The following is a 22,508-nucleotide window of genomic DNA, read 5'->3' as shown; positions in this document are numbered from 1 at the left end:
TTCTGTTACGCTGTAACAGAAATCATTTCTTTATGAAGGCAAAGTGACTTCAAAAAGAAATGATTTTGTTTAAAAAGAAATTTCTACTTTTTTTAAAATGTTTAATTTTGCGGGGGGCCCTCCTAAGACATGTTGTGGCGGGGCCCCCCGCTCCACAGGGGCTATGGGGGCCCCCGCTACACCAGCGACCCTTTGTCCTTCGACATCCCCGGAGTTGAGAAGAAGGGCACAAAGTCAGCTAGGGGCTAGGGCAAATGCCCACCCATCAATAGCTTCAAGTATGTTATTAAGTAGTGTCTTTGCACTGTGACCAAGGGATCTCACGAGACCTAGAGCGTTGCAGGAAAGTCAGAGAAGGAGACACACATCATAAGAGGCAGGGTGAGAAGGCACCAGCGGCAGGTCCATGGGGAGCAAGAGCAGCCGCTGCAGGGAATGTCGGGGCGTGGAGTAGGGCAAGTACAGTAGAATCATCCCAGTTTACCGCCACTGTGATAATTAAAAATAATGCTCCTTCTTCATGGTTGTGCTTAGCATGAAACTATCTTTATTTAAACAAATTGAAGATTTTGCAGCACCATCAATGAGGTGTTATGCTGAATAATCTTCCCTTCGTCGCCGCACCTCATTGTGCATGCATGGAACAGGGTGCATCATCTCTCTGGGGGGGAGCTCTTTGAGGGAGAACGTGTAGGGTGTGATGAGCACAGAGGAGGTGATACCCTCATGGGTGACCCTAGCCTAGGGCTTAGGAGGGCAAATGCCCTCCTACTTTGAGGCAGGAGACATCACTCTTCTGTCATGCCCAGCCTGTGGCTCCGAAAGCAGGAGCCTGACACATTCCTTGCAGTGCATTTACTTAATTTTAAACAGCAATTAAGGTGATGGCATCAGGAAGTGTATAGTGGCAGAGGACAAAGGCCTGCCCTGGCGATATCAATAGACCCCCTTATTATGAAGCTAAAGGCTGAACTTCTGGGTTCAGCTTTTAGATGACCCATGCCTCCAATAATTAGCAGTGTTGTGTTGAACTAAATAACCTGTGAGTCGGAGCGAAAGATACATCTAATGGCAAAGGAAGTCAGGATATCTGTTCAGCCTCCTGGGATCAAGGGAGCGGGAGGGTCAACAGCACAATGACCTTAATGGACCAACTCACTACCAGCTTTCAAAACTGCCATCCAGCCCCACTTCCCCCAGAATTGTGAGGCTGGCTCCGCCCCTGGCTAAAATCACCCACCGAAACGTATTGATTAAGCAATTGGTAAATACCATGTACGGCAACAACCCCATAAGTAAAGCGCTCACTGAACATGTATTTGTCCTCAAATCACACACTGCTCCTTTCTCGCTAAGGCTTGATCACTGGTACACGCTGAAGATTTATTTGTGACAAGCACATAGAAAAACACTGCTCTTACAGCGCATGAAACATGCATCATAACACAACCAACACGCATGAAACATGCTCTAAGTACGAATGCCACACTACCAGTTCATAAACACTAGCTCCTTCTCCCTTCTCAAGAGCAGAAAAAGGTAAAAAGAACAGGTGAAAGATTTTCTGCTTGTCACCAGAGCCTGCCCGAGGCATGGGCAGTCTGTGCCATCACCCTGGGCCCTGCGCTCTTGGGGTCCCCTCAGTTACCTGCTGCCGTGAGTATAAGAAGTAACGAGGGCTGGGCTGCTTCCAGCCACAGAGCTTTTCTTTGTGCCTGTTGTAGGGAGGCCGTGCTGTCAGATCTCAAACCCTGTGACGAGCTTCTAGAGACAAATACCTCCAGCCCACCTCCCCAGCAGCCCATCAGACCCGTGGGGCCTCACATTTAGGGCTTATCACGCTCTTTGTTTAAAGTAATGGTCCATTTAAGAACCTTTGTTTTAGACAAGTGGTTCAAAAGGGGTATTTTATTCTGAAAGCACATAGGGAAAAGCTGGTTGCCTCACAAATCTGTCTTCTTTGAAAACAATTAAAATAGGCTGACAAAAAAGAGTTGTGCACTATCTTGATAGTATTCATATGTCCCCATCTGAAATAATTTTTTTGGGAGGCGGGGGGTGTCGCATTTCAACCGCATCATGTAAAGCATGCCTTTGTCAAACGATGCAAAAGGTTACTATTTCACTTTTCTTTTTATTATTAAGTCTTGAAAGACAGCCGACACGCAATCTTTTATAGTTTTGTGGAATTTAATTCTGGTATTTGTATTATTCAAGGTGGGGTGAAAAGAACGCAACATTTGTACTCTTTTTGTTTAACGTATTTCTATAAGCATTCCTATATTGTTGGAGTACTTTCATCATTGTGTGTGTACTTTTCATGGCCGATTTATGAAACAGAGCATTGTTGAAAGCCAAACGTCGTAGTGAGGAAGGGAAAGGATCAGAGATCAAATTTGTTGTGATGATTTGTCAGATCCATGGATGTGCGAAGAGAGGTTGCTGGACTGAAGATGTTCTACCTGGCCCTCTGCCGATTTTCAGGGTACAAATTGAGATTACGTGTGGGTTGACAGCATCCGCCCACTTTTTTCACAGTGCCGACTCCAACCCCCTTTGATGTTTTTGTGCCACCATGCAAAAAAGCATTTTTGCTCACGTTTTTTCACCCACCAGGATTTGAACCCACAAAACCACATGAAAGTGTCTTCAAAGCACACGTCTTGTATTGGTATTTTGCTTTCTATAGAATAGTTCAATGTAGATTTTTGTGTTTAAAGGTGTCTACCTTTTATAATTTGCCAGCAGTGTTCTAGAAAAATCTCTCACTGTTTTTTCTCCGGGTATTGATGATTCATTTTGTGAAAGACAATGCTCATTTCTTTTTTTAAATTGTCTTCTATTAGGAAAAGCTACTTGAATTAAATGTGCATACATCGCTTTAGGATACGTTCAGTCCCTGTGTGTATGTTAGTGATCCCCCACACTTTTTTCTGGACTTGAGCCCCATTGATCCATTGATGGTATTTGAAGACCTGCGGAATGGCTTACTCTGACTGCCTCAGTACCTTTCCGGTAAATGGGCTTTGCTACGATGGCACTATCCTGCAGCAAAAGCACTTTGCCAGGTCTGGCCCAGGGCCAATCCCTGCCCTTACATCCTTGGAACGTGCAGTCACATTAGGTATGTTTGGATTACTTAACCGTGATCTTCATTACTCTGTGTCCTTTTCTTCCTCGTCACAGTACTTTCTTTTGAGGTAACCATCTCTACAAGTGATTCAGCATACTCGCTCAGCTATTCCAAAAAAAGCCTCACTCCTTGTATTGCTACAGCCGTAATATTAACAGTTCTAATTCAGATATTGAACATCAGTTTATTTGATCCCCACAGATATTGACTAATTTTGTGACATAATTTTCTGCAATGAAAATAAAGGGGCCCCATACATCTTTTGCCATCCAGTGCAAATGCTAGGGCCGGTCCTGCTTGTTACCTCTACAATCTCTCTGCATAGCATTACTTTGGCCATCTGGTGGCAGTATAGGGTCCCTTGTGAACCAGACCTAAAGAGGAAAAGTTGATGAGTAGTTCTAAGAGCCTCTGGCTGTGGAAGACAGTCGATGCAGTTGTTGGCACTGGTTTCACTGAGGCAGAAAAGCAAACACAAACATCACCACTGTGCATCAGTGTGTTCTGCTTTTGCATTGGAATTCCTTTTACTCAGAATAACCGGCAAATATGTCAACATAGTGTGACTGTTACATTTCTGGGTGTGCCCTTCATTGAGTGAAATCAGAAAACGTGTCACCATGAATGTGTCGCCATCAGTGGTCGAAGTGAGCAGGAGCGGTCGGAAGCGGTGCTCCTCTACTTTTTTAAATGACGTTTTACAGCGCCTATACTTTTATTTTAAAAATAAACCGTTCCAGAATGCTTTCGTTTTAAAATAAAAGTGTAGAAGGAAGTTGAAACTTGCACTCAGGGGAGTGGGTGCAGGCCAGCAGGGAACATAGTTCCACTTCTTCTTTTTGTACACTTCGACCACTGGTCGCCATGACTTTGCCAATATCTCTTCCAAATGTAATATTTGGTCTTTGTTTACTTCGGGTGGAAAATCAAGGAATGGCATTGTCGCAATGTGGCCGTTTGTTTCATTTTTCTGAAGGGCCTCGATTAAGCGAGGCAATCAAAAATAAGTTCAACATTGTGAGACTGTCTGACATGTCTTCCCTACTGGCCTTAAGAGAGGCAAAACACCAAGAAAGAAAGTCAGCACTGCGAACTCTATGCCAGGGCACGTTTTAATGAGAACAGACGATCACTGTGGGAAGCCGTTCAGATCAAAATTACACCTTTATGAATGTGACATATTGAAATGAGTACAACATGCATTGAAATGAGTAAAGACACGGATATGGCGAGGGAGCAACAGGAAAATGTATCATTGCTTTATAATAGCTGGTTACGTATGTGGCGTTTTGGGAAACGTGGTTTATGATGTGTAATAGTTGCCAGTGTGCAGTGCACTTCTTGTTTTTTTCCCAAAGCTTTGCGATTCATTTCATGAAACAAACCAGATGCTAGTAAGCACAATTGCCTTCGGAGCTCTTTGAAGGCCAAATAATACTATTCTGGTTATTTAGCAGTGGTGGGCTGGCCTATAGGGAACTCTGGAGATTTCCTGGTAGGCCTCTGCACGCTGGGCCTCTTTTTGTGTGGCATTTCCAAACGTTGCCATAGGAAAAGGGTTGGACTTGCTGATAAAGTGTAATACGGGGCCACTTTGAAAAGTATTTCCAGGGCCTCTTTTGGTTCCCGCTCCATTCCTGCTTACCAGCAACCTTAATCACTCCTAGTCCAAATTTTACTTATTGCACAACACTCTTTTCAGGCACCAACATCTATAAGTGGAATCTTATTGTACAGCTGTTCATGCCCCACCCCCTTTCCCCGGAAGTATAATAACCCCAGTGCCTTGTCCCTCATCAGTGAATGTTCATAATCTATCATGGCCCATTTCATCTGCCTAGATAGAAGGGGAGGCCGGTCATAAATAATGGTTTCCTTTTCATGAAGGTTGGTACCTCAGAAGTAAGTACTGGGACGAAGAAGAGGGACAAGGATGTAATATTTTAATAATCCATAAAATCATTTTTCTGGTCTTCGACCAATAACAGGAACGTAGATGGGGTGACTGGGTGAGGGCCTTTCTGTTTCATTAATGCCTCTGTGATCTCCCTACAGGGTAAAACATTGCATGGCATGGATTGGCAGATGGAAGTGACTGGCTCGCCTAAAATCTCCATGCAATACGGGGGCAAAACTATTGTAAAGGTCCCCATTGCTGTGAAAGCCCAAGACCCAGATTCAAAGGAGACAGTCTACTCGAGCAGTACGGTCAGTATTTGGAATGAGAATGCTGTTGGCTTTGCTTGCACTTGGGTTCTCCATCGTTCTGCACTGCGACCACATGAAGTGGGCATTATGGTTGTTCCCCTTGATTCATTCAAAGCACAGTTTCATTGTTATAACTGTACCCATGGTGGACCTATGGTGGATGTATGTGGATTTTGGAGTACTGCGTGAGCTCTGATAAGGAAATGAGCAGTGAGTGCCGCCGGTCAGTTCACACCCACTAGATCTGGTGCACCTTTGAGCAGAAGAAGGCCAACTCAAGCTTTCAGCAAGAGTTAAAACTTGTACATTTGAAGGAAACAGCATATGTTCTTGTGGCAGATCTTGTCATGCAACTAAGCAATCTACTACTGCTGCATTCTAAATTCCTCTCAACATATCTCATCATGCGCCATGTGGCTCTTTGACAAAGTGTGTGCGCATGCGCTACAGTCTCGCCTTTGTCTCTCCTTTGAGTGCCGGCACCCACAGCAGTATTTATCCTCGATATCTAGTATTCTGAAAGGAGTAAACTGCGCTGAGAATTCCTTGAAACACACAAACCTGCTGCATTGCGTTTTGTGAGGGGATTCGCAAATGTGACAGAGTTGCTTTAGAGCTATAGTGCTCAGGTTAGGAGAAGAAGTCGTCTTTGCACGGCTTCCGATGAACCCATCGGAATTCAGGGGCTCATACAATGCATACTGGATCGTCAGGGTTGACCTGCTCCTGGCCTTGGGGGTCAGAAACATGTTGGATTTTCAGGATACCCTTCATCAATATTCATGAGATGAATTTGCATACAATGATTCCAAATGTATGCACATGTTTACTCATGATTGTTAAGGAGGGATATCCTGAAGACTCATCAGGATTCCTGAACCTCGATGCCTGGAGTCGGACAACCCTAGGATAGATCCATGAAGTCTTGTGTGGAGAGCGAGGTAGAGCCACACAGAGAAAGTGAGTTAAGGAACTGATGGGGTAGAAAGTATCATATGTCTGGCAATGTCACAGGAGACAGAATACAACAATACAAAGAAGGATCAACGTTGGTTACGCACATTGGGCGCAGCGAAACCTAGAGGTGTCTTGGCCCTGTCTAACTGTCTTGTTAGAGTTTCATGAGCAATGGCTAAACCCTGCACAGTGTTTGGCCGATTGACACATTTCAGCTATTTGTAAATATTTATATAATATTTAATTATGTAAACTATTACTCAACTACACCCTACATTTTATGAGCAGCTTATTGGGTTCGCTCCTGGGATTATTATTGTAAGTGTTAACCTTGAGCATATCTTTCCCCTTACCCATACCTCACATTACTTCTAAGCTCACATCTGTTCATTGTCAGTTGATGACTAGGGAGCGAATACTTACAAACAGGCCAATGGTTATGTTTTAGGGGCGGAAGGAGAGCTCAGGGGCATCGTGTTTGTCTTGGCAGCAAGACAAGGCAGTGCAGCACAGGTTCGAATCCCGATCCCCCCCTCAGAAACCACTCGTTGGTATTAAGCGCCTTATAAGTCCCTTTTTTTCAATCTGGTGAAATGACAGAAATGGACTAACATGCCCTCAGAGGCGAATGGGGCATAACATCGCTAAGGTGTCTTGTAAACCCGAGAGGGGCACGCAACGTCACCTGAGAAAAGCTTTAGTGCGCTGTTGCACTGGTGAAACAGCAATTTACATGGTGACCTACATGTCAAACGTGCCTGCTGCTGCCGTTCTACATCAGAACATATGAGGCTGGCAGGTACCCCTTTAAATCGTCTTCAAGTAATAAGAACGCAGCACTGTTATGAACAATTTCAATGATAAGTCTCTCCAGTCTGACTCCCAGTTTTTGAATTCATTGTATTTAATAGTAATACCAGTACAACCTTTAGCCATAACCTTTTGCACAGTTCAAACTATAAGCATAAGCAGGTGGTTACTCTGTCTTGCCTCTTATAACAACGATACCTTTATACCTCCAGCTGGCTACCAGATATTCTGTAATTGTGGAAGAATGGTCTTGGAATTTTGGCATCAAAATATCGCCTTTGTTGTACAATCATTTCATCCTGGGTCCTCTTTAGCGACAAACACTGTTTTCCTGCAGCAGCATATCTGGGGCACTCATAGCAGCATGTCCCGGGAGGATAGCTCAAGGGCAACGCGATCGCCTTGGAAGCAAGACGACACTCAGTGACAGAGGTTCAATCCCCGGGTCCGCGCTTAGAAACCTCTGGGTATTAAGCGCGTTATAAATAACCTATCCTATCACTAGAGTGCTGCTTACCTGGCAAACACCCCTTCCACTACAAGAGCAGCTATAGATACAGTAATGAATGCCAGGGAAACTGCCGGGCCGGGCCACACCCTGGACCAATCAGACAAGGCTTGCAATGTGAGGCAGTTTGTATGCTCAGACTAAGATTGTAAAGAGGCAGCGAACTGATGAGTTAGGGGATGCTGAGAGAGCAAACACCCTGAATTTCAGTAACTCCACAGCAAAGGAGCTTCTAAATCAGCAGCCATGTAACCTGACCCCTGTTAGCCATGTGTCGGCCAGTATGTCAGTCAACTGATTGCAAACGCGCCCAAGCTGAGGCAGCAAAAAGCCACACAATCAAAGTGCAAACGTCTCTGCGTTTGTACGTTGGGGGCTCCCTCCCCCGCCTAGTGGAAGGGCAGACAAGCAGTTCAAAAAGGCAAAAGTCCAGGTCCACTGAAATAATGAGTTCGCCCATCTTAGTAGAGCTTCTAATCAACTGGCTCCAGTGACCACCAACTAGTCCAACGGAGCTTTCTCTCCCAGCTCGTCAATTTTAACCAACGCATGGGATTTCCAAGACCATGTGAATCACAACACCATGCAGCGCGCGCACTGGCCGCTGAAGAGAAGAAGCATGTGTCACCGCAGCATCAGCAGTTGATCAATGGGGACGCACTCATTGCGCTGTCCAAATCGGACACAACCAGAGCGCCGCAAAGTGACATACGCTACTGACTCCCTGCCGCACGCATTTTCAAATAGGGCTCGTTCGCTCCCACTATTTCAGGCCCATGTGTTCTTTTGTTGGTCTTGTTGAAAGCCACACTGCAATAGACAATGTTCCAGTCGTGGTACTTCTTTCTAACACAATTCTTTTGTGGTTTCAGAAAATACGGCTAACTGCCACAATGTCCCATGAAGACGGATTTCTAACTTTTACTTGTGTCAGTTATAGGTAAGTGCTATTAATGAACATCTCTTCCAGAATGTAAATAAAAACAACAAACACGGGTGTCGGTGCTGTTGCCTCACCGCCCGTCGCATTCCTATTATGTGTCATGCACACCCCTCAGAAGGTTGCAGACCTACATTATGGAAAATAAAATAAAAATTAAATAAATATATGAATAAACAGTGTGGTATGCATGCACTTTCCCAGATGTCACTGCTCAGCCAGTTCACCTCCAACTGGTCCAGAGGGCTCCAAACTTGAAAGGGCAGCTGGCAGGTGTATGTAAAGCTGATTAACAAACTGATAGGGTGTCAAAATCGCTGAAAATAAAAAAAAAAAAGGTATATGATTGCACAATGAAGGGCGAGTGAAGTGGGGTGCGAGGGGCTGGGGGGGGGGGGGGCGGGGGGTTGGGTGTTGTCCCAATGGATTAGGTGACGCACATTAGACATGTGCAAGATTCAAAATAGTGGGCTCTCGTTGAAGCTGTTCAGATGGAATTGTAAAAAATAAAATAATAAAGCATTGGTAAAGCGCACAATGTGGGCTTTAGTGTGGGTATGGAATAAGCATTTGCTAGGCACTGACTTAATGGTACTAACTGGTAATAAAATAGACCGTCAGGCCAGATACTGTAGGTCCCGATCAGAGGTAATCGTTCTGACAATTAATTGATCCCCATCAGCAGAAAGCGCGTTAAAGTAAAACCAATGAGAACTTGGTCACTCTTATCAGGCAAATTCAACCACCTATTGTAAAAAGAAAGAACAACAAACAATATGTTCCACGGTTTACAGCAGCTCTAAATACATATAGAAAATCAAAAGAAGATGAGCACAATGTTCGAAACAACAAAACAAAGTGTTCTGTGATCTCCAAGGAAAACAATGTTACAGATATAATAATGCCAAATCTGAGTGCTGTGACAAATCGGGAATACTTGCCCCTTCTCCCCCGGGGGGGAGCCACACCCTATGAAGCTAGGGAGGTGAGCACGCTCTGCAAGACTCTCCGGAGGGGTCTGGGCAAGTGGGGCTTCACTGGCAGTGACACCCCCTTAGGGAACAAGGACTCCCATTCCCAAAGGGAACTCCCTCCGCAAGAAACGTTATCTGCGTGTAAGGGACTGCCTTCCATCAAAAACACTGCGTCCTCCTTCTTTTTGGCTGTAGGAAATGTTGAATCCAGCATGCCGTCTACAGGAAAAGGGAAGAAACACGTAGGAAAGTGGAATGAGTAGACGAGAGAGGAAGAGAGAGATTGGTGCACAGGGGAAACCCCCTGACATCAGAACGTTGTGGAGAGGGGAGCAGAGATGAACCTCGGGACCCACGGAACTGTGAAAAGCCAAGAACGCCAAGCACAGTCGCTGGGAAACCGGGCGATGCAGACAACGGCAAAGCCCTTATCAGGACGGAGCTCTAGGATACCTGCGATGTGGGTGCATGACCACGAAAGTACCATGGTGGACCAGGCGCCTGGCTAACAATGCCAAACCCTGGATGACAGGGAGTGTTGGCAGCCCCCATATGCCGTTATTCGCTAAATGCAGCCAACTGCAGAGACGCAGAGACCGGTACACATGTGAAGCCTGAAAGGAATATGTGAGAAAGCAAACCAATGTACCCGAGCAAGGCCATGCACTGCGAGTTCCCCCATGAAAAACAAAGGTACAGGAATGAACTGCAGAAGCGGGAGGCCACTGGGGCAAGACGCAATAAAGAGAAGGGACTATAATTGCGATAAGAACGAACTAGTATAACTTGATATCTGAAGAACTATTCACAAACCTGAAGAAAAAGGATGATTGAGAACTTTTAAGAAAGTGGGAACAAATATCCTAAGCGAGAGAGAGAAAGCCTCAAGATAATCCAACGTGAAATAATTATTTGACAGTGGGGAGACCACTTAATGAGAAACTGTCCAAAGTGTTATGAGCTAAAAGCACAGAGTGATCAAATTAAGGAGAGAAAGCGTGGATTTAAAAGACAACAAGCGTGGGGCACTCTCAACCCTAATAAAACAAGCGAACAACATAAAATAAAAAGGAGTTGTCAAAGAGAATATCTCAAAGAGACAGTTGATAAGTGCCACATTGTCAGGAAGACAAGATCTTTGAACAGTTGGGGGGGGGCTACAAGAGCTTATGAATAAAACCAGAGAAAAGTATCAGAAAAAAGTGACATAAGGAACAGATTTTCTAAGAGAGATATTTGAATATTGGTGCATACCAAGAGAACCCTGAGAGAATGCCTAAAGACAAATGGCCAAGGGTAGACAACCAGAGAAGAAACCTTCTTTTTGGTACTTTTAGTTGTCACTGTTAGTGGGAGGGTCCGGTAGATTTAGGTTTGGACTGAGGACATTTTGAGTTTGGACTTCATGACGACAGATGAGCACCTTTAGTTTAATTGAATTAGGAAGGGAACACCCCTGTAGCGATAGATAGGCAGCAAGATAGGCATTTTTCCTTACTATTTAAATAAAAGAACATCAGAATGTCCACCATGTGTCGGACTCCTTCTTCCGACCCACTACAGTATCTAAAAATCTGTTGTGGAGAAACAGTCACAAACTCGGTTTGGGTTACACCAGTTGGAAAATGTTAGTAGAGTCCAACAGCGGTGGGGATAGCAAATCAAACTGACATGTAAGTAGTTGACAATGAGAATGGCGCTCTGCCCAAAGCCAGGGTGCTTCAAGTTATATACAGTGATTGTATAATGTTGCTTTGCATTCCACAGACAGGAAAAGAAACTGAAAGAACTCAAATCCGTAAAGTGGTAAAGGGCACAGATGTACCTCATGAGAATTAAAAAAAACACCTGACAATAGCACCATCTGTCTGCTTTTACGGGACATTCTGCATTAAGGAGGTTTGGGCAGCTTTAGGACAAAATATACAGTCCCCTCCCAGTCCTTTACTCAAATGTAAACACAAATACTATGAGGCCTCCTAGCCGTGTCATATCAAGGCCTAAAAGTGTGACGTGGCAAACCAATAGTGTGTCAGAAAAAAAAGAACAAAGAAATTCGTTGATGTGATTGGGCAAAACTCCAATCCTCTTTCTCTAATCCGATCTTCCACTCAACTGACAAGTGTCCAATAATTGATATATGCTTTACCAAGCAAATCCATAAAGTCAGAGTGCACGTTTTGGCCACTGCCCACTCTTATCTGGTCAGCCTGCACGAAAACAAATGCACAATGAGCTGAGAGAACTTAACTCCGATTTCCATAGAATTCCTCCAAAAATGAGCTGCCTTGATCAAAGGTTCAACCTACATTGGGGGCTCCCACTATCCGGCAGACCTTGCGTAGCCCCGACCCTTGCCAACTTCGTCCTCATTAAATGAGATCTTGCAGAGGGATCTTTCCAAACGGGCAGAACGTGATAAAGAATGTATGACTTCCTTTTGTCAATAGGCCCACAGCACTGGTACATATGGTACATATAGGTGGAACGTGCACATAATAATATGGCGCACATTCCAGACAGCGAGCTCTTGCATTGTGCTTGCTGGTTGCTGCACCCTGACAAGCAGTGAAGGATATTATCATCCATCTATGGAACAATGCATTTCATTTGCAAGAAACTAACAGATGTATAATAATTGACCTTTTCACAATTGACCTCGGGAGAATTGACCTCAGGCGAATTGACCTAATGTAAATGATCAATTAGAACATATTTGCAGGGGAAACCCCCGGCAACCCTCCTACCAATACAAAATCCCCTGCATCACCCCACCCAATCCCCTTATATTATTTATAATCCAAAACCAACCCAATACATATATGAAATAACATAAAGGTCAATTGTGCAGTAGGTCAATGTGGGTAATACCGAAACTAACAGCCTACTTCAATTTAAGCTTCAACGGGTGACCAAGGGCATCAGTGCACGAGAGTATCTAAAGCCATGAAGTGATGATACACGGCAATGTATTCTAGGGTACAGCAAGCATTAATGGGTTCCACAAAATAAGCCATGGTCTGCCACCAAGGAATGAGACTTGCACATCACAGAATAAGACCACTATTAAACGTGTCAGGTATATCTTTGCTCTTTGTCCAGTGTGGATTACGCGTCACTCCACACTTTTCTGACTAACCCTAAAACTCTGTGCGCTTCTTCCACGAAGAGGCACCACAATAGTGAACATCAGGCTACTGGAGGTTTCTGGGTATTTTTTAGCGGTCAAAATATATTGTTTTCTTTGTGGTTTGAGCACCATTGATTGGAAATGCAATCGAGAGCTAAAAATAATTAAGAGGAAATGCTTTCCAAATGTTGTTGGAGAAAATCATATTTTTATAACCTTTTTAATTTGCTTTCTTTTACAGCATCGACCCTACCATGCCGGATTCCTCGTGCAGTTGCCAAGTTGACGTAAGTGCTAAATCTCTGATACTGTTTCTATCATAGAGTAAGAGTGAACAGACCAAGCCAGGCCTAGAGCGTTCCGTCTCTTAACCTTTTCCAAAGCCGCTCCTCTGGGGAAACGTAGTCCGGGGGCCAAAAAAAAGGTTTACCCTGGAACATGTGGGGCCCCACACTAGCTGCACTCTTAAATTAAGCAAACTCATTTTGTAAGATGCAAAATGGCCATCCAATAAATCAATAACCAAAGCCCGTTTTTGGCCTTGTATATATAAAGAACAGTGTATATATAAAGAACACTCAAAGGGTGAATGTTGCGATGGTGTCTCTTTCAAATGAAAATATGTGAAATAAACTAGCCCGGTCCAATATTCTGTAGGTAACGTCAGAAAAAAAGGCAATTTTCTACAAAAACTAACAGAAAAAGGACTGCAGATCTTCTCACTGATGGTAAACTGAAGACAATCATGCATCTGTGCCAAGAACATATGTGCATTCGCCCTGTGGTTTTCCTACATGCATTAGCACATGGTTCAAAATTCGGGGATCCATTGGTCTGTCACCATATATACGGTTAACAGCGGGGACATTCATGTTGCTACTAGCCAGCCATGACAAATCACTTGCCAACTCAATTCGAAACATATAGATAGCACACCATTTCGTGCTCGCCAAAAGTAAATTATCACTAGCCAATTGCTAGTGGCGAGAGCACATTTTGTGCCCTGCTATTACTGGTTATAAAACCAACAGCAATATCTGGCAGTTCAAATTGGAAAACATTCAATTGTGTTTTACATTTGATGCTGACTCTCACTACGAAAAAAGTGATGTGTTAAAGTACAAATCCACTTTGGTTGACCCAAGGTCTGCTTGGGTATTGTTGGCCTCTGCTTCCCCGCCTACTTAATGGCTAGTGAGTTGGTTTCACCCTTCCTTACACTTGGGGAAGATTTGGTATTTTTGCGACAATATGATGTCCCTTCGGGTATGCTTTACACATTGATAAAGCTTCTCACTGGCATCATTCAGCATCTAAACATAATCAAGAGCGGTTATCATCGCCGTTATAAAATTAAAAGTGTTCACTGTCCTAAAACCTGGGTGTTTAATTTACTCAGTCAGCAAGCAGTAACGGGCACACTCAAACGAAGCCACTTCAGCAGGAAGCAGGCGAAGCCTCGTCGATGAGGGGCGCTTTTGGCATACGCAGGGGACGCACGCAGCACGCCATTCTTGCAGCAGGGCAGGAAACTGGGAGAAAGCAGATGGGAAATAGCTTGAGGAAATGAAGCAAGCAAAAGGAGACCCTTCTGGGGGTGGGAAAAGGGAAGAACCGAAGTAGTCTGAAACACAAAATGGTGGATAGCCGCATGGACACAGAGGGAAGTGCAGATCCCAGTTCCGTGAGAGGTAACAGAGAGAAGGCGTGGCGGTACAATTGGGGGAGGAAATGGGGGAAGGAAGAGGACCAGTAGGTGCCCCGATGATGGGAGAGTGTGTAGAAGAGGGGAGATGCATACAGGCAAATGTTGCAGGCATTTGCAAATTGAGTTAGGAGAGGCCAACATGGGGCACAGCAGGTGAGAGTTAAAGGGGGGTGAAGAGGGGTGGAGGTTGTGAGAGACCCCCAAATTTCAAAGGCTTGCTGATCAGGTAATTAATTACACCTGCCAAGCAACCTAATCCTCTAAACAGTGTTCAAGACCAAGAAGCCAATGGTATGTGTTAGGAAAGAGTTCCCTTAGGTGCAATTTTCCCTCCATTTCTGGACCCCCAAACATTTTGCTTTTGTTTGGCTTACCAAACCTGACTTTTTCCAGTGGAGCACAGCCTTCAGCTGCACTCCTCTGGGCTTTTGCTCATCTTTCAGACTATCAGTACTGGGAAACTATGTTTCCCTTAGTCGTTGACTATGTTGCCATTCCTTGATAACTTTTTATGTATGTGCCTGTAAACTTACAGTCCCACAGATCAGGGTCCTTTTTCTTTTTTTTGGCCCTACATATTTTCTAAGGTTTTTTTGGCGATTGTACAAGTGTGCCTAAGAGGAACTGGTGGCAGCAGTTGACTTTTATAGTATTTTTACTTCTTTTAACAAACCATATCGTGTTTAGCGCGTCTGGCTCAGGACTGTGACCAGTGCCGAAAATGGCCATGCCAAGAGGTCTTTTGTTCTGTCCTTTGTCCAGTTTGTCCCTTTGCCTTTCCCCAGGTCGAGTAGAGCCAGGAATTCCTTATTTGGGCATACAGCCTCCCATGAAAACCACAACTTTCATGGGCTCCTGCATGTCACGTGTTCTAGCGCCCAGGAAAAGGAATCCACACTACTGGTGCCAGTATGTCTGGTATGCCTGAATGACCGGAACGACTATGGGCCATGATTGGCCCACGCCTGTTGTGAATGCAAGAGAGCAGATCTTCCACTGGCTATCCGAGATTTGAGCATGAAATGAATCTTGGATAAGAGAAGGGGCTCTGCATCCATTCCCGGTTGATCACCTGATGTTCTCTCCAAACTACAGAAGGAGCCAAGTATCCTAAAAAGCCCAGCATTGCAGCCCCTGCTAGCATGAACAGGAATCAGGAAGCTTGCTGGTTCCTGCACATGCTTGCAGACGCCCGAGAATGGGTGGCAAGACACCCCACTCCAGCCTGCTCTGTCTGTATGTGCGAGGAGGTGCAGGAGCACACCCTCCCACATACAGACATGCAGTGCCCCAGCCAGCATTTCCAATGAGCTATGCAAGACTGGGGAAGCAAAACACCCCCAGCCTTGCATGGCTCATTGAGCTTGCATGGCTGGGGAACTGAACTGTCAAAGGGAAACAGTTCAGGCAGAGCCAGCACAGGCGCGCTCCCTCAGTTAGAAAAAGCAGCTGAGGGAGGGCTCAATGTTTCACTGGGCTGGCTCCTCGTCTCCTCCATAATGGGTGAGGGGGGCCAAGACCTGGTGGGTCGATGCACTCTTACCCATTATGGACAAGCCGCCACTGGACACAAACCATACATGCCCAATAAGGCTGTTCCACTAGGTGTTCCCTTCCTGCTGACACACCTCCACCATCCTTCACAAGCCAGAGCCCTCCCTTTGTTACTTCTCTAACTTGTCATGTTGACTCCCATTTCTCTTTTGTAGAATGCAGAGCTCAAGATGGCAATGGAAAAATGCGCTGGGGAAGTGGCAGAAGAAATTATGGGTAAGAGGCCACTTGCTGTAAATTGATTGCCAGTAGGTCGTTATTTCATATTGGTTTCATGCTTATTTGTGAATTGCACTGTGGACATTTATTGTGTAATTAGTGGCTGTGAATTGATTCTTACTGAAAATGTGTTGGCACAGTTAATGGTGTATCAATGAGGTAAATAAGTGTTACGTACTCATGTCAATAGATCACCTGACCTTATAGTTAAGGTTCCATTAGAAGGTAAGAGACGAGCAACCTGATGCGGTAAAGAGTACAGTGTGTGCAATGGTCAAGAGTGTGAACTAATGGTTGGGATTGGTGAGTAGCAAGGATGAACACACTTGTTTGAGGGACATTATAGTGGAAATAATACCAATATGATTTATAGTTGGAGATACACAAGGCAATTAAGGCTCGTTTGACATCATCATGTGTGTCACTATGCTGCATGTGTGCAGTTGCATGACTACATTCATGGGCCGTCTCCTGGGCATGAGAAATGTAATCTCTCCGCAATATTGCCCAGAGTTAATGAGCCTTAATGTGAAGGAAATAGCAACAAGTGAGAGGATTACAGAAAAGTATATGCCACTAACCGGGGCAGTGCCTGAATGTAATGCACGGGTGGGGAAGGCATGGCACGGGGCATCGGGCTTCCTGAATAGGAAGCACACGTTCTTAACCACTGCCAGTGCAGAACTGTGAACACTGCTCATTCGCGGCGATGGCATGGCCCGTTGTCTCCCACTGCCGTCAGAGGACTTCTCATTCACTAAGGAAAGGCTTCCTGCTATAACCCGTTGCCAGTAGCGACGCGTCACTAGACTCCTCGCCAGCTTCCGGCGCAGGTCGTTGGGAATTCTAGTCATTCGACGAGCAGATTACATGCGCACTCTCAGCTTCAACCAATGCAGAGCAGCAATGCAACTTTTCATCCGCTGCAGTAAGCCTTTGGGGAAGGGGTCTGCAACCTGGAGCACACCAGGTGGTCTGTCTGCCATGATCCCTCCCACTTAACTCTGATGGGAAGCAGGGGAGTTGCTAGGTCTGGAAAAGACCTGGGGCTAAGCTGATGTTGGAACTGTTGGGACTGGGGGCTAGCTAGTCTTTTGGCTGTAGCTCCTGAGATTCTATCCGGGGCTACAACCAAAAGATCAGGGGCTATAGCCCCCTTAGCCCCCCCCTAGCAACGCCCCTGATGGGAAGGGATTATGGGATTTGTAGTCCAAAAAGTCTGGCGAGCCAAAGGCTGCAGGGGTGTGCTTCCCATGCATGGTACTGGTGGAAAGCATTGCCACCATTATATTTGTAGCCGGGTCTTTTCTGTGGAATTTGCAAATGAAGTGAGAAACGGGAGTGCGATGATGGGGCAGGAAAGAGTAAGATGGCAGCAACACATTGCAAAGGAAAGGCATGAATGATTAATCAAGAACTTGCTTCATTTGGAAATACTTTTTGTTCTCCTTTTATTCTACAGCAAATCCAGTACAAATTGCGTTGCCAGAAAGCCTCGCTAGTTCAGATGAGCAAGAAGTTAAAGTCATGGACGTGAGTATACTCTGTATTGCATGGGGCAACAGCACTACCATTAAACAAAAAGCATCTTGGCTTGAGCCCGAAAGACGCCCAGTGATGGATTTCTCCTCCCACTCCCCGCCCTGTTTGAGTGACATTTGAAAGCGTACCACCTTGGTGCACATGATACCACGTTCTGTCCCGCCTAGGGTGCAAGTCCTAAACAAAACAAAAAAGTGGCCGTATTCCGATGCGCCCATTGGGAAGTGACGTCAAAGGAAGTAAACACCCCCTTACGTTAAATAGGCACATCTCGTCCAACGTGTCTTTCACAGTTGAAGAAAGTTTTTTTAGGACAAATACACATTTGCCAAGAGAATACATTTATATTTTGCATTGCTGACTAATTCTAAAATGTACGCAACTTTTATATGAAAGAATCACTGACAAAAAATGCCCTGTTTAGTAGGATAACAGGAGGCATGTTACTGTTCCACGATACGTTATTCGTGGGGCCTTATGGTTAAGTGTCTTGTCTCTTAGCCGCATGACTGCGTTCGAATCCCAGTTGTGCGGTCCCTCGGCTTGTGTACTCTACTCTACTCATATGTACAGAATGACATTGATTAACTTTCATGTAACAAAACCACTAGTTCTGCAACCACGAAACAGTGCCACTCATATTTGAAAAGCTTACCCCAGCCTCAACACAGCCGCCCTTTGTAACTCACACCCCAGAACTGCGCCAAATGGCTACCACTTCAATTTCAACCACAAAAGCGTGAAAGTACAACAGTCCCAACACAATAACAAATGCGTTCCCAACATTGCAATCACTCCAAGTCATGAATGAATGGCACGCAGGTGAGTATATGAACATATTCAATCATTTTAATGAAGCAGAAAGACAATTAAAAAAAAGCATTTCTCAGAATTCTTAACACCATGTGACCTGAATCCTCTCATTGGCTGATCCTCTTTTCTGATATACTTAGTCTGGGGGAAGTGGCCTACAGGGAACTCTGGAGAGTTCCTGGTAGGCTTCTGCATCATGGGCCTCTGTTGTGTGGTTACCTGTTTTATTTACAAATAGGAAAAGGCTGTGGCTTGCTAAACATGCGTAATCTGAGGCCACTTTGAACCTTATTTCCAGGGCCTCTAGGTTCCCAGTCCACCCCTGACGTTAGTTAAAATCCAAAGCAGGGCATTTTTGTTGGGCGCTTCTCCCCCAGCATAGCAGCCATACACAGCAGCCGGCAAGAAGCCATGAAGCGTGAAACCAGTCCATCACCGAATGTGGCTACTAAAGTCGAAACATGAACAATAGTATGACAGCAGCATGTGTTCTATGCACATGGCTTTACTTCCAAAGTGTGAATCTGGTAGTGAGGTTAACGTGGCAGTGATTCAGAGGCCCAACTATTCACATATAGGTTAATCACAATATTTAGCCAACTTTTAAAACCATATCAGATGAAAATGAAACGTCTTTAAATGTTTTGCTACCCAGCCAAGAAATTTCCGCCAATAGCAGCTTACTGGTCTTTCGTGCTGCGTGTCGGGAAGTTGTTTTGACTCTCTCCCGCTGTATCTCGAACCCCTGCGTTTAAAAGAAGGTTTGAGGTTAACACACCTCAGGTTCAATCTTAACTACCTTGTCCCAGCCGAGACCAGTACAAAGCACAATAGGCATCTCACACTGGAGCAACTAAGATGTCTTAAATCATTGGACTATCGTTTCAGTGAAAGGCATATGCCTCCTTCGGTGACGCTTTGCGTGACGTCAGCACCCGAGGCGGAATACCCGGATTGCGTGTGCTAGCCCATTCCTGCAAACACGCCTTCTCTGGGCGAGGGTGGTCTCGTTATTGTCTTTGATTGTGTACAAACGTGTCTTTGGACCTCCACGTACCCCTCGTTTGCCTGCAGGCAATCCTGCAAGGCTATCGCCCGTTACCTAGTTCACCATGTGGCAATATATTTGGGCTTCAGGTATGGGGGCCCCCTCCACTGACAGAGGAAGACTGCACCCCGAATAAAGCTCAATTTTAAAAGCCATGGCTTCCATCTTGACACCACACCTCCCAGTTTGGCAGCCACTCTTTCTCAAAGCGAATGCTATCGATTTCCAATCAAAGTATTCCCTTCGCCCCAATCGTTTACGTGTCAGCAAATGCACAAGGGTCAGCAAATGCACAGGGGTCAGCAAATGCACAGGGGTCAGCAACCATCCACAGTAGCCCTGTTCATACAGACATCCAATGCACAGCTAACAGATGCAACATCCTAATCAAGCATGACCACGATGTCACTACCAGAGTCATTGATTGCAATCCAAACTAATTAAAGGAGCACACCTTTAATTCAACAACACACATTATGTGTTGCAGGTCCTCAAAACAAAAATGGCACATACACTGTGTAATTCATATAATGTATAAAGCGTTTGCAACTTTATCACATGCGAAACTTTGAAGTGGCACCACCCAAGGATACATTTGTGGGTGGATTGAAACACTCACTCATACACTATTTTCCATAAATGCTCAATTTTAAAATCCTTTTTTCAAATTCGAAACCTTTTTGGTGGCCAGCAAGTGCGCTGATGAGCAATGGCTTACTTGAATTTCCTCATTTTAACAGAAGGCATTTTGTTTGCTTCGGTGAATTGACATTTCCTTGATAAAGTGGAATGTCAGTGTTCGTAACACCACCGTTCATTAGAGCAAAACTGGTGTCCCTACACCTAAACCTTCCAATACATACAATAAGGCGAGAGCCAGCTGCACGCCTCATGGTCCAGTACCTACACCGTGCGCCCGTGCTTTGCAATGGTGGAGAAACTTCTAGAAAATAACGCTTCTACTGCGCAATGTTAGCTCCGGTTCAATACCAAGTTGGTGTGATATTGTCTCAGAGCGCGATTCAGTGACGCAGGATCTTTTCCACGGCAATCGATCAAGAAAGGGGCATGCGTCATGAAAACTTGGATTGAAAATAGATTTCTTTGGCTCCCTCAGCAGCTCAACAGATGTATGTGCCTTTGTGGCAATGACCGGGGTGGGGGTAAAGTGCGTGCTGGTGCCATTCAGCTTGCAGTTGTTTTGGTGCTTGCAGCCACTGGTTTTAACACCGTTGCTTTTTATTGATTTTGCTTCAGGGCTGTGTGGTTGTCCAGTCCAAGGAAGACCCTTGGAAATCAACGGATGGTGAAGCAACCTGTGGACCGCCAGAGATGTCTCAACCTCCAGCAGAGTCAAAAGAACACGGATCTCCGATACTAAATGTCCTGACTGGGTTAGTGTAAAGAGATCAGCAACCTAGCAAATGGACCACAATCCTGCATATTTCGAGAGCTACTTTTCTCAAACTAATGTTCTGGTTCCAACATTAATGCATCAAATAAAACGAATAAAAAAAGACACTTCTTTATTTACCAGCAGGAATCAGAATTGCGCTATTCCCTCCCTGATGATTATGCCACAGCGCCCTACTGTACCTTCTCTTGTTACATAAAGAGGTCGCGTTACTGGGCCTTCACCAATGTGTGCGTCTTCCAATAAACGATCTTCTGTCTCTTCCTGGCATCACTGGTGTCCTTGTTGTTTGTTACGCCTTTGCGTAATTTGTGCTGATAGGGTATGTTCGCGAACTTAAGAGACTTCAAAATTCGGAAGGCGCTGGGAGATCAAAACGGCAGGGGTAGCACAGGCGGCAACAATTCCAAATTCCATCTCTGGGAATGAAATCATAGGATCTTCGACCTGACAGTGTCACCGGAAGTGATATCACATGGCATTTGACCACACTGAAATCTTAGCAAGTGCCATCACTGGTGAAAAAGGTAAAATAGGAGATAGTGGCAGCAAAAATCTATTTTAGGTGCCAACCATATATTAACATGCGTTGGCAATGGCAACAGTTTGGGCTTTTGTGTAGGCATGGGAAAGTCATTTGCCAGACACTGCCGTAGTGGTATTAACTGGCCATCAATGGTCGCTGCGGCAAAATGGTGCAGGTACCCGGGCATCTAATAGCAGTGACTGCCAAATGCCCAATACCTAGTTATACACAAGCCAACACTGTTGACTTTGCCAATTTTTGTTTTTAACAGGCCTTCATTGAAGGACATGAATAGTCCTTATATATCGAGTGGTTGAAAGCAGAAATCGTTGACATTTTATTACACTAGTAGCGCATTTACAGCTCCAATTAAGTCATTAACTCTCCGAAGACTGATTTGAAAAAAAAACTCTGGTAGGCACATCGAGCACAAACTTTGATGGTAAAATGTCATGAAGCGAGCTCAAATAGATCCCAGGAGGGTGTGCTTTGGGTGGAGTGGGCACAAAATGGGTGGGAATGGCCATGGATATTAGAATGGCCATGGGTAGTCAATGGATGGGTAAATAACCAAACAACACCTACAAGCTTTGTGTCCCTCCTGATATGCCATTTCTCTCCAGCTGTACTCTAATGCAATAGATTTGGCTAATGGGGGTGCTTTAGCTCCGCCTAGTAGCAAAAACTAAAAAGGGTGATGACATGGTAGGGCATGAGTGGTGCAGCCATGATTTATCCAGCACCCAGCAAAGCCGTCAAAGGCCAACGGAATACAGATTTGCAAAACTAACTAACGTTACAGAAAGTCATGATTCCATCAAAGACATGGAAGCAAAGCATTATCTCAGTAGCCACCTCTGGAGCCCTAGACTCTGTGTGGCAGGCAGAGTGGAAGGAGTGTAAGTTGTGCCGTATGAGCCGTGAAGGTGATGGAATGTGGTTAGTATGTGGTTTGTGCTCGTAAGTGGCAGTTATGAGATCCAGTGGTGGCAGTTCTGGATATATGGTTGGTTTGTGATATTTA

General features: G+C 45.0%; 1 protein-coding gene across 1 annotated transcript in view; it reads left to right on the top strand.

Annotated features, from left to right (window-relative positions):
- LOC138579687 (uncharacterized) overlaps window positions 1-21,228 on the top strand; it is a 33,526-nt gene extending 12,298 nt beyond the window's left edge. Inside the window, exons 3-8 of the mRNA XM_069649927.1 lie at window positions 5,189-5,341; window positions 8,489-8,556; window positions 12,902-12,947; window positions 16,078-16,138; window positions 17,604-17,674; window positions 20,802-21,228. Of these exons, the coding sequence (XP_069506028.1) occupies window positions 5,189-5,341; window positions 8,489-8,556; window positions 12,902-12,947; window positions 16,078-16,138; window positions 17,604-17,674; window positions 20,802-20,948 (546 nt within the window). The 3' untranslated portion in view covers window positions 20,949-21,228. The remainder of the gene's footprint in view (window positions 1-5,188; window positions 5,342-8,488; window positions 8,557-12,901; window positions 12,948-16,077; window positions 16,139-17,603; window positions 17,675-20,801) is intronic.
- Window positions 21,229-22,508: the final 1,280 nt, after the last annotated feature.

Source organism: Ambystoma mexicanum, chromosome 3p (genome assembly GCF_040938575.1).
Source record: "Ambystoma mexicanum isolate Mex_15411 chromosome 3p, UKY_AmexF1_1, whole genome shotgun sequence".
NCBI lineage: Eukaryota > Metazoa > Chordata > Amphibia > Caudata > Ambystomatidae > Ambystoma > Ambystoma mexicanum.
The sequence above is the reverse complement of the archived record's forward strand: the minus strand, read 5'-3'. Positions and strand labels throughout refer to the sequence as shown.